Below are 12,536 nucleotides of genomic sequence, written 5' to 3'. Positions count from 1 at the left end.
TCACTGGATGATGTCATCAGTGATGTCATCAGTGATGTCATTTGAGATGTCATCAGTGATGTCATGAGTGATGTCACTGACCATGTCATGAGTGATGTCACTGACCATGTCATGAGTGATGTAATATGTGACGTCATCAGCAGTGGATTGCGGGTGCGCGAGTTATAGTTAGCTGAACTAACTATAACGGGGGAATTTCATTGGTTTTTCACGAGTGAAATGTCCAGCTAACTATAACATGTGTGAAACCTATGGTTTTTTCAGTGAATATATATATATATATATATATATATATATATATATATATATATATATATATATATATATATATATATATATATATATAGATGGATATCAGAGTATTTTGTTCATCTCAATGTCGACGTAAAATATAAGAGCAGGCAAGATGGCAGCTTAATGTTTGTGTGTCCAAGGCTGTTGGTGGCGGCCAAAACTCATTGTGGCGCAATAATTTTCTTTTTTAGCAACATCGCAGTGTCTGCATCAATCCTGTGGGAGGAATCACGGTTGGGGGATTGACGGTGGATATATATATATATATATAAAAATTTACCCTGGCTTTGGTTTAGCCCAACGCCTGCACCTGCTGTTGAGCGATCCGGCAGTAAACCACATTGGAGAAAAGAAAAAAAAATATATATATATATATATATATATATACACCATCACAGGAAACCCATTTGAAGTAGAGCCACACGAAGGGTAAATTTCGCTCACTTTTAATGGAAGACAGCCTGCCAGCAGGACCCAACAAGGACAGTAAAGTTCAAAACATCTGCGCCAGACGCGTTTCAGGGGTAAACCTTTCTTCAGTGGCGTTTCTTGCTGAATGACTGGAAATGTAGCTGAGAGCACGGCTTTTGATTTCGATCACCTGTCCCAGTGGGCGTGCCTTTTCTCACGGCCTTGTGGGTGATTTCAATTACCTGCCCCAGTGGGCGTGCCTTTTCTCACGGCCTTATGGGTGATGTAGTGCTCTATAATGATCCCCAGTGGGTGCACTCTCTCAGTCTCTATTGCAACTTGTTAAACAAATGTCCAGGGCGGGACCTGCCCCGCTTTGTGGCTGACAACCGGAGCGTCAAACTGGCTCCCTCCCTGCAAGGGCTCCAGCTCACCTTCGTTCTCACTGTAGACGCGCCTTCCTGATGCTGTCAAAAGACCCGCGATACGCGGTGGGCTCCTCTTCGCGACCGGGTAAGGGCCGCCTTTTACATACACCATCACAGGAAACCCATTTGAAGTAGAGCCACACGAAGGGTAAATTTCGCTCACTTTTAATGGAAGACAGCCTGCCAGCAGGACCCAACAAGGACAGTAAAGTTCAAAACATCTGCGCCAGACGCGTTTCAGGGGTAAACCTTTCTTCAGTGGCGTTTCTTGCTGAATGACTGGAAATGTAGCTGAGAGCACGGCTTTTGATTTCGATCACCTGTCCCAGTGGGCGTGCCTTTTCTCACGGCCTTGTGGGTGATTTCAATTACCTGCCCCAGTGGGCGTGCCTTTTCTCACGGCCTTATGGGTGATGTAGTGCTCTATAATGATCCCCAGTGGGTGCACTCTCTCAGTCTCTATTGCAACTTGTTAAACAAATGTCCAGGGCGGGACCTGCCCCGCTTTGTGGCTGACAACCGGAGCGTCAAACTGGCTCCCTCCCTGCAAGGGCTCCAGCTGACCTTCGTTCTCACTGTAGACGCGCCTTCCTGGTGCTGTCAAAAGACCCGCGATACGCGGTGGGCTCCTCTTCGCGACCGGGTAAGGGCCGCCTTTTACATACACCATCACAGGAAACCCATTTGAAGTAGAGCCACACGAAGGGTAAATTTCGCTCACTTTTAATGGAAGACAGCCTGCCAGCAGGACCCAACAAGGACAGTAAAGTTCAAAACATCTGCGCCAGACGCGTTTCAGGGGTAAACCTTTCTTCAGTGGCGTTTCTTGCTGAATGACTGGAAATGTAGCTGAGAGCACGGCTTTTGATTTCGATCACCTGTCCCAGTGGGCGTGCCTTTTCTCACGGCCTTGTGGGTGATTTCAATTACCTGCCCCAGTGGGCGTGCCTTTTCTCACGGCCTTATGGGTGATGTAGTGCTCTATAATGATCCCCAGTGGGTGCACTCTCTCAGTCTCTATTGCAACTTGTTAAACAAATGTCCAGGGCGGGACCTGCCCCGCTTTGTGGCTGACAACCGGAGCGTCAAACTGGCTCCCTCCCTGCAAGGGCTCCAGCTCACCTTCGTTCTCACTGTAGACGCGCCTTCCTGGTGCTGTCAAAAGACCCGCGATACGCGGTGGGCTCCTCTTCGCGACCGGGTAAGGGCCGCCTTTTACATACACCATCACAGGAAACCCATTTGAAGTAGAGCCACACGAAGGGTAAATTTCGCTCACTTTTAATGGAAGACAGCCTGCCAGCAGGACCCAACAAGGACAGTAAAGTTCAAAACATCTGCGCCAGACGCGTTTCAGGGGTAAACCTTTCTTCAGTGGCGTTTCATGCTGAATGACTGGAAATGTAGCTGAGAGCACGGCTTTTGATTTCGATCACCTGTCCCAGTGGGCGTGCCTTTTCTCACGGCCTTGTGGGTGATTTCAATTACCTGCCCCAGTGGGCGTGCCTTTTCTCACGGCCTTATGGGTGATGTAGTGCTCTATAATGATCCCCAGTGGGTGCACTCTCTCAGTCTCTATTGCAACTTGTTAAACAAATGTCCAGGGCGGGACCTGCCCCGCTTTGTGGCTGACAACCGGAGCGTCAAACTGGCTCCCTCCCTGCAAGGGCTCCAGCTCACCTTCGTTCTCACTGTAGACGCGCCTTCCTGGTGCTGTCAAAAGACCCGCGATACGCGGTGGGCTCCTCTTCGCGACCGGGTAAGGGCCGCCTTTTACATACACCATCACAGGAAACCCATTTGAAGTAGAGCCACACGAAGGGTAAATTTCGCTCACTTTTAATGGAAGACAGCCTGCCAGCAGGACCCAACAAGGACAGTAAAGTTCAAAACATCTGCGCCAGACGCGTTTCAGGGATAAACCTTTCTTCAGTGGCGTTTCTTGCTGAATGACTGGAAATGTAGCTGAGAGCACGGCTTTTGATTTCGATCACCTGTCCCAGTGGGCGTGCCTTTTCTCACGGCCTTGTGGGTGATTTCAATTACCTGCCCCAGTGGGCGTGCCTTTTCTCACGGCCTTATGGGTGATGTAGTGCTCTATAATGATCCCCAGTGGGTGCACTCTCTCAGTCTCTATTGCAACTTGTTAAACAAATGTCCAGGGCGGGACCTGCCCCGCTTTGTGGCTGACAACCGGAGCGTCAAACTGGCTCCCTCCCTGCAAGGGCTCCAGCTCACCTTCGTTCTCACTGTAGACGCGCCTTCCTGGTGCTGTCAAAAGACCCGCGATACGCGGTGGGCTCCTCTTCGCGACCGGGTAAGGGCCGCCTTTTACATACACCATCACAGGAAACCCATTTGAAGTAGAGCCACACGAAGGGTAAATTTCGCTCACTTTTAATGGAAGACAGCCTGCCAGCAGGACCCAACAAGGACAGTAAAGTTCAAAACATCTGCGCCAGACGCGTTTCAGGGGTAAACCTTTCTTCAGTGGCGTTTCTTGCTGAATGACTGGAAATGTAGCTGAGAGCACGGCTTTTGATTTCGATCACCTGTCCCAGTGGGCGTGCCTTTTCTCACGGCCTTGTGGGTGATTTCAATTACCTGCCCCAGTGGGCGTGCCTTTTCTCACGGCCTTATGGGTGATGTAGTGCTCTATAATGATCCCCAGTGGGTGCACTCTCTCAGTCTCTATTGCAACTTGTTAAACAAATGTCCAGGGCGGGACCTGCCCCGCTTTGTGGCTGACAACCGGAGCGTCAAACTGGCTCCCTCCCTGCAAGGGCTCCAGCTGACCTTCGTTCTCACTGTAGACGCGCCTTCCTGGTGCTGTCAAAAGACCCGCGATACGCGGTGGGCTCCTCTTCGCGACCGGGTAAGGGCCGCCTTTTACATACACCATCACAGGAAACCCATTTGAAGTAGAGCCACACGAAGGGTAAATTTCGCTCACTTTTAATGGAAGACAGCCTGCCAGCAGGACCCAACAAGGACAGTAAAGTTCAAAACATCTGCGCCAGACGCGTTTCAGGGGTAAACCTTTCTTCAGTGGCGTTTCTTGCTGAATGACTGGAAATGTAGCTGAGAGCACGGCTTTTGATTTCGATCACCTGTCCCAGTGGGCGTGCCTTTTCTCACGGCCTTGTGGGTGATTTCAATTACCTGCCCCAGTGGGCGTGCCTTTTCTCACGGCCTTATGGGTGATGTAGTGCTCTATAATGATCCCCAGTGGGTGCACTCTCTCAGTCTCTATTGCAACTTGTTAAACAAATGTCCAGGGCGGGACCTGCCCCGCTTTGTGGCTGACAACCGGAGCGTCAAACTGGCTCCCTCCCTGCAAGGGCTCCAGCTCACCTTCGTTCTCACTGTAGACGCGCCTTCCTGGTGCTGTCAAAAGACCCGCGATACGCGGTGGGCTCCTCTTCGCGACCGGGTAAGGGCCGCCTTTTACATACACCATCACAGGAAACCCATTTGAAGTAGAGCCACACGAAGGGTAAATTTCGCTCACTTTTAATGGAAGACAGCCTGCCAGCAGGACCCAACAAGGACAGTAAAGTTCAAAACATCTGCGCCAGACGCGTTTCAGGGGTAAACCTTTCTTCAGTGGCGTTTCTTGCTGAATGACTGGAAATGTAGCTGAGAGCACGGCTTTTGATTTCGATCACCTGTCCCAGTGGGCGTGCCTTTTCTCACGGCCTTGTGGGTGATTTCAATTACCTGCCCCAGTGGGCGTGCCTTTTCTCACGGCCTTATGGGTGATGTAGTGCTCTATAATGATCCCCAGTGGGTGCACTCTCTCAGTCTCTATTGCAACTTGTTAAACAAATGTCCAGGGCGGGACCTGCCCCGCTTTGTGGCTGACAACCGGAGCGTCAAACTGGCTCCCTCCCTGCAAGGGCTCCAGCTCACCTTCGTTCTCACTGTAGACGCGCCTTCCTGGTGCTGTCAAAAGACCCGCGATACGCGGTGGGCTCCTCTTCGCGACCGGGTAAGGGCCGCCTTTTACATACACCATCACAGGAAACCCATTTGAAGTAGAGCCACACGAAGGGTAAATTTCGCTCACTTTTAATGGAAGACAGCCTGCCAGCAGGACCCAACAAGGACAGTAAAGTTCAAAACATCTGCGCCAGACGCGTTTCAGGGGTAAACCTTTCTTCAGTGGCGTTTCTTGCTGAATGACTGGAAATGTAGCTGAGAGCACGGCTTTTGATTTCGATCACCTGTCCCAGTGGGCGTGCCTTTTCTCACGGCCTTGTGGGTGATTTCAATTACCTGCCCCAGTGGGCGTGCCTTTTCTCACGGCCTTATGGGTGATGTAGTGCTCTATAATGATCCCCAGTGGGTGCACTCTCTCAGTCTCTATTGCAACTTGTTAAACAAATGTCCAGGGCGGGACCTGCCCCGCTTTGTGGCTGACAACCGGAGCGTCAAACTGGCTCCCTCCCTGCAAGGGCTCCAGCTCACCTTCGTTCTCACTGTAGACGCGCCTTCCTGGTGCTGTCAAAAGACCCGCGATACGCGGTGGGCTCCTCTTCGCGACCGGGTAAGGGCCGCCTTTTACATACACCATCACAGGAAACCCATTTGAAGTAGAGCCACACGAAGGGTAAATTTCGCTCACTTTTAATGGAAGACAGCCTGCCAGCAGGACCCAACAAGGACAGTAAAGTTCAAAACATCTGCGCCAGACGCGTTTCAGGGGTAAACCTTTCTTCAGTGGCGTTTCTTGCTGAATGACTGGAAATGTAGCTGAGAGCACGGCTTTTGATTTCGATCACCTGTCCCAGTGGGCGTGCCTTTTCTCACGGCCTTGTGGGTGATTTCAATTACCTGCCCCAGTGGGCGTGCCTTTTCTCACGGCCTTATGGGTGATGTAGTGCTCTATAATGGTCCCCAGTGGGTGCACTCTCTCAGTCTCTATTGCAACTTGTTAAACAAATGTCCAGGGCGGGACCTGCCCCGCTTTGTGGCTGACAACCGGAGCGTCAAACTGGCTCCCTCCCTGCAAGGGCTCCAGCTCACCTTCGTTCTCACTGTAGACGCGCCTTCCTGGTGCTGTCAAAAGACCCGCGATACGCGGTGGGCTCCTCTTCGCGACCGGGTAAGGGTCGCGAAGGGTTTCCTGTGATGGTGTATGTAAAAGGCGGCCCTTACCCGGTCGCGAAGAGGAGCCCACCGCGTATCGCGGGTCTTTTGACAGCACCAGGAAGGCGCGTCTACAGTGAGAACGAAGGTGAGCTGGAGCCCTTGCAGGGAGGGAGCCAGTTTGACGCTCCGGTTGTCAGCCACAAAGCGGGGCAGGTCCCGCCCTGGACATTTGTTTAACAAATTGCAATAGAGACTGAGAGAGTGCACCCACTGGGGATCATTATAGAGCACTACATCACGCATAAGGCCGTGAGAAAAGGCACGCCCACTGGGGCAGGTAATTGAAATCACCCATAAGGCCGTGAGAAAAGGCACGCCCACTGGGACAGGTGATCGAAATCAAAAGCCGTGCTCTCAGCTACATTTCCAGTCATTCAGCAAGAAACGCCACTGAAGAAAGGTTTACCCCTGAAACGCGTCTGGCGCAGATGTATTGAACTTTGCTGTCCTTGTTGGGTCCTGCTGGCAGGCTGTCTTCCATTAAAAGTGAGCGAAATTTACCCTTCGTGTGGCTCTACTTCAAATGGGTTTCCTGTGATGGTGTATGTAAAAGGCGGCCCTTACCCGGTCGCGAAGAGGAGCCCACCGCGTATCGCGGGTCTTTTGACAGCACCAGGAAGGCGCGTCTACAGTGAGAACGAAGGTGAGCTGGAGCCCTTGCAGGGAGGGAGCCAGTTTGACGCTCCGGTTGTCAGCCACAAAGCGGGGCAGGTCCCGCCCTGGACATTTGTTTAACAAATTGCAATAGAGACTGAGAGAGTGCACCCACTGGGGATCATTATAGAGCACTACATCACCCATAAGGCCGTGAGAAAAGGCACGCCCACTGGGGCAGGTAATTGAAATCACCCATAAGGCCGTGAGAAAAGGCACGCCCACTGGGACAGGTGATCGAAATCAAAAGCCGTGCTCTCAGCTACATTTCCAGTCATTCAGCAAGAAACGCCACTGAAGAAAGGTTTACCCCTGAAACGCGTCTGGCGCAGATGTATTGAACTTTGCTGTCCTTGTTGGGTCCTGCTGGCAGGCTGTCTTCCATTAAAAGTGAGCGAAATTTACCCTTCGTGTGGCTCTACTTCAAATGGGTTTCCTGTGATGGTGTATATATATATATATATATATATATATATATATTCACTTAAAAAAACCATAGGTTTCACACGTGTTATAGTTAGCTGGACATTTCACTCGTAAAAAAACAATGAAATTCCCCCGTTATAGTTAGTGCAGGCAACTATAACTCACGCGACCGCAATCCTCATTAATAAATGACTTTGAGCTTCAAGACAACTGGACTACAAATTCCAGCAAGCACGCAATTCACTTGCACTAAGCATCAGCCCACTGGGGGGCGTATAAATTAATCACATGCTTGGAAACACGTAATTGAAGCCTATCTGCTCACTCGCTATCAAGCTGCCTTTGAAAAGGAGGCTCCGGCCTCGAAACGCGTCAGGCTTTAGTTTGTGAATAATGGATTGAAGACGCTGTTGTTTTCCTCAATAAACCGGATGGTGACAAACACTGTGAGTGCGTCCTTGGAATGCTTGGGCAATTTGAGGGAACACATATATCTATATATATCTATATATATCTATATATATCTATATATATAGATATATATATATATATATCAAAGCTCAAAGTACCCTAACGTACAAGGAGCACTCGGGCCTCAGCTGCACACAAGGAGCCTTGATAGGTAAGCACGCCTCCAACACAACAATTCCTTTCACTGTTCAAAACTGCCCTGGATGCCTGACGCGTTTCGAAGTGTCCCCACATCTCTTCAGAGGCTTTGGGGAATTTCAATGGTTTTGTACAAGTGAAAAGTACAGCTAATTATAACACCCCTGAAACCTATGGTTTTTTCTGTGAATTTCTGATTTTTTTTAAATGCTAATTTCTAACTATGCCTACAGAGATAGGACATGTGAAGAAAGAAGAAAAAATGCACAGAAAGAAAAAAAAGAAGTGCAGAAAGAAGCAACAGAAGTCCTCAAAGACGAAGAAAAGTGCAGGAAGAAGGATAACGTGCAGAAAGAACAAAAAGAAGAGCAGAAAGAAGCCTTGTTGCAAAATCATCCTGTACCCTCAACTTTTTCAGACGGATAATGGTGGTAACTGAGTCTGACTAACCAGTCCTAGAGCCAGTGCTACGTTAAAAGACACTTAGAATACAGTGAAAACACCTACATACACTAGGGAACATTATGCGTTGGGGTCCCCCTGTGATTAGCATGACCTCCTCTGTAAGCCCCTAGTATATAATAGGGCAGGGGGATTAAAACTACCTCTTAAAACAGGCCACAGGATGTTTTTGCACACGTTAACTCAGGCCCCGTCCCCTCCCTTCACCACTGTGTAAACACACCCTGTGTCCGTTTTTAGTTGGGAGATTAAGTTCATTTGAATCCTGAGGGTCCCTAGGGTCCAACTAGCCCACTAGGTACCTCCAGTAAGTGCCACAGAGCTGAGTTGCAGAGAGGTGTAAAAAGTGGCACGGCCTGAACCACCTCTCTGCAATGCAGCTCAGTGGCGCTTACTGGAAGCCCTTGGTGGGCTAGTTAGCCCCCAGGGGCCCTCAGTATTGAAGGGAAATTATATCCCCAATTTAAAACGTGCCATAGTGCATGTTTGCACACGTCACCTCAGGCCCCGTCCCCTCCCTTCACCACTGTGTAAACGCGCCCTGTGGCTGTTCTAAGTTGAGAGATTAAGTCCCCTTGAATCCTAAGGGTCCCAAGGGTCAAACTAGACCACTAGGTACCTCCAGTAAGCGCCACAGAGCTGCGTTGCAGAGAGGTGTAAAAAGGGGCTTGGCCTCAGAACACCTGTCTGCAGCGCAGCTCCCGGGCGCATACTGGAGATGCCTGTTGGGCTAGTTGGCCCTCAGGGACCCTCAGTATTGAAGAGGAATTAATTCCGCAACTTACAACTCGCCAGGGGGCGCGTTTGCAGAGTGCTGCAAGGAGGGGGCGTGGCCTCCGGCACGATGCCAGTCTTTTATTTATTTTAATTGTTTAAGAAGGGGGGCTGTGTGGTTCCCCTTCTTATTCTAATTTATTGGCCCTGATGACCCCATCCCCCAGGGCCTGTCTCCTAATTATATTTTTTTGACCCCAATCCCCAGGGCCGGCCACTGTTTTTTATTATTTTAAAAAAATATATATTTACAGACACACCTAGGACATGCTGGACAAACCGTACGTACCTATCACCATGACGATTTGCGTGATATTCATTAAAAGGCGACTATGCATACAATGAATCCACGTGGAATGTATTTACACCACTAGTGAAGCTCTGACATGTCTGATGCCCTACCGTGCCTAATCCCGGTAGACACCCTTGTCGTTTATTTATACAAACATGAGTAGCTATTGACGGGCACATTTAATACACATGCACACCAAGCCATTCAAAGGGGATTCGACAAAAATTCGACCAAAACTATGCAAGAAACCCCCCTCACGGTTAATAAAACACACATCCACTGCCGGATGTGTAATACTTTTTATTTTACTCTCTGAAAAGGGGACGAACATCACTTGAGAGTCACAGCGCGCTCCTGGCAGAGCCCAATGCTGTGTTACACCCACCATTGCCTGGCGAGTGCCACACACCTCTGTGTTGTATTCCACCAGATAGTGCGTATGCTATGACACTCTCTAGCCCATGTGCACTGTAACACCACCCCGTGAATATGTCATGCCACACTTGTCTTCGCACGGGTTATATTGCCCCATCTAACGTGCCTTCCTTGATGCCTATGTTATAACACACAGTGCTATGCCATACATATTACAATCTGGGATCCATATCTTTGTCACAGTGCATATGCAACGTTACACTCCCCAGCACATATTTTATATTACAACTTTAGAGACTAGTTAGGTTACACAACACTGCCCTGTGCATATTACACTCCAAGGCGCATATCGCATAGCACGCGCTAGTGCCTGTGCTATCTCGCGCTCTCCAATGAATCTGTCATTGCGCACAATGTATTGCATATTATATTTCACGCTCGGTTCATCTTATATCACACTGTTTGGTGCATAGTTTATACCATACACTATCTAATTTTCATTTTCAATCGTGCTCTCAGGACTATGTTCTATATAACACTGTGTTCACCTACCCTTTTCACGGGCATTACATTTTGCGATAGGGGGTGGAGGGTCAGGGGGTGTTTCTGCCAAGTGAGCCCGGAGTCACAGTCACAAACGTCCTCTTCTTCCTGAATAAAAGTGAGATTATGCTGCATACTTGTTCATATTTTAAGTAGTTCGCACAGACACACGTTTTAAAAACAATAAAGTTCCTAATACCCGCCTTCTCTGAACAGTTAGCTTGCTGCCCCATCCCCCTCCTCCCTATCCTCTGTTGTGTGAATCCATGGACTAGCCTCCTCCCTCCTGCCATGCATGGTCTGATGTGCTGCCACTGCCCTCAATTTAGTATGATGTACCAGTCCACTCCTCCTGCCCTCCATTGCCCAATTCTATGCCCCATCATTGACCTCCTGCTTAAACTCTGTGCTTAGCTTGCTGCCCCTATTCTCCTTCCCCCTGCCCTCCGATGTCTTTGTGCATGCCCCTGTTCCATCCTTTTTGCCCACCATGTTCCATGGACTTGCCACTCCTATCTACTCTGAGTTTTCTGTTGAGCTGCCACTCCCCTCCCACCTGCCTAGCATTGTCAGATGACTGTAACCTGTCCCTGCCACCTCCACCCTGCCTGCCCACATGCCATGCCCCTATCCTCTTCCTCCTGTCCTACATGGTCCATTGTACTGCCACACCCTTCTGCCCTCCCTGGTCTGTTGTGCTACAACTGCTCCTCCTGCCTGCCCCGTGCGGTCTGTTGTGAGGCCCCTTCCCCTGAACCTTCTTGTCTGTGCACAGGTCCTGACCCTCCCTTCTCTTCTCCATCGTCCTTTGTGCATGCCCCTACACCCTCCTTCTTGCCCATCATAGCCATTGTGCTGCCACTAACCCTCCCACTTGCCATGCATGGTCTTCTGTGCTGCCATGGCCCCTCCCACCTTCCCTGTGTGGTCAGTTAGCTGCCCCTGACCCCCTTCCCTCCATGGTCTGTGTGTATGCCATCACAGTCTCACTGTTGCTCTTCATGGTGTGACTTGCTTCTAGTGCCCATCCTGCCTGACCTCCATGGCTATCTTGCTGCTCCTGCCCTGCCCCCTTGCCCCATCCCTCTGTTTACATGTGCTACTCCCTCCCTCCTGGCTTGTCTGTTCCATTGTAATGCCCCTGATCCGTCCCTCCTGCCCTTTATGGTCTGTTATGCTGCAGCTTTCTCTCCTGTCTGCCCATTATGGTCAGCTAGCTACCATTGCCTCTTGCCCCTCGGTTCTCTGTTGTCCATGTGCATGGTCCTGTCCCCTCCCTCTTGCTTTCTATGGATTGTTGTGCTGCACTCCCGTCCCGCATGCCCTGTGTGGTGTATTGCGCTGCTGCAAACCCTGATGCCTGCCCTGCAGGGTCAGTTTGGTGCACCTCTCAATGTCCCTCCTGTCCTCTGTTATCCAAGTCCATGTCCCTACCCCATAACAGAAACAATCTTGCTATAACCCACAAAAAAAAAGAAAGACACGTTAATCAGGTAATGAACATGTAACTTTTATATGAATGACCTCCGAATCCCAGATAAATGAATATGCGTACCTTTGCTCGATCAGCTTCAAGTGAGACGCGGTAGGCTTCATCCTGTTCCTTTTTGACTTTTTCTCTAGCGTCCCGTTCATCCTAAAAAATAATAATAACCTTTAACATATGTTAAATAAGATAATGTGTAATTTCTTTAACAGTAGATTCCACGAAAAAAAAAACTATTCATAGACAGCAATGTGGCAAAGCTTCTCTTATAAAATCCCTCTATTTCACCAGAAGTTCAGTTGACCACAGGGCTTCACTTTACAAAGGAGGGCTGGGTATGGCAGGGACACGCATTACGCTTACATTTCAGGTTTAGTCCAATTGCTACCCTGCCCTCCAACTAGTAGCAGGTGACATTAGTAAATTAAAATATGAGGTCAAAGAAAGTGTGGTGACACATTTGCGACACACATTTTGTCTTGCAAACATTTGGCCTACTTTATGCCAATCTTGGTTTTTGAGATTACTACAATTTCCTTAAGTTATCTGTTGATCGTTGAAGCTACATCTGTTACATAACGACAAACTGGAACCTATGACCTTTCCTATAAATGGTACCAACTCAGGT

General features: G+C 49.4%; 1 protein-coding gene across 2 annotated transcripts in view; it reads right to left on the bottom strand.

Annotated features, from left to right (window-relative positions):
- FAF1 (Fas associated factor 1) overlaps positions 1 to 12,536 on the bottom strand; it is a 1,868,643-nt gene that overhangs the window by 260,644 nt on the left and 1,595,463 nt on the right. For both annotated transcript variants that reach the window (XM_085602652.1, XM_085602654.1), the window contains exon 16: positions 11,978 to 12,058. In XM_085602652.1, the coding sequence (XP_085458778.1) occupies positions 11,978 to 12,058 (81 nt within the window). The remainder of the gene's footprint in view (positions 1 to 11,977; positions 12,059 to 12,536) is intronic.

The sequence above is a fragment of the Triturus cristatus genome, chromosome 4_2 (genome assembly GCF_964204655.1).
Source record: "Triturus cristatus chromosome 4_2, aTriCri1.1, whole genome shotgun sequence".
Classification (NCBI taxonomy): domain Eukaryota; kingdom Metazoa; phylum Chordata; class Amphibia; order Caudata; family Salamandridae; genus Triturus; species Triturus cristatus.
The sequence above is the reverse complement of the archived record's forward strand: the minus strand, read 5'-3'. Positions and strand labels throughout refer to the sequence as shown.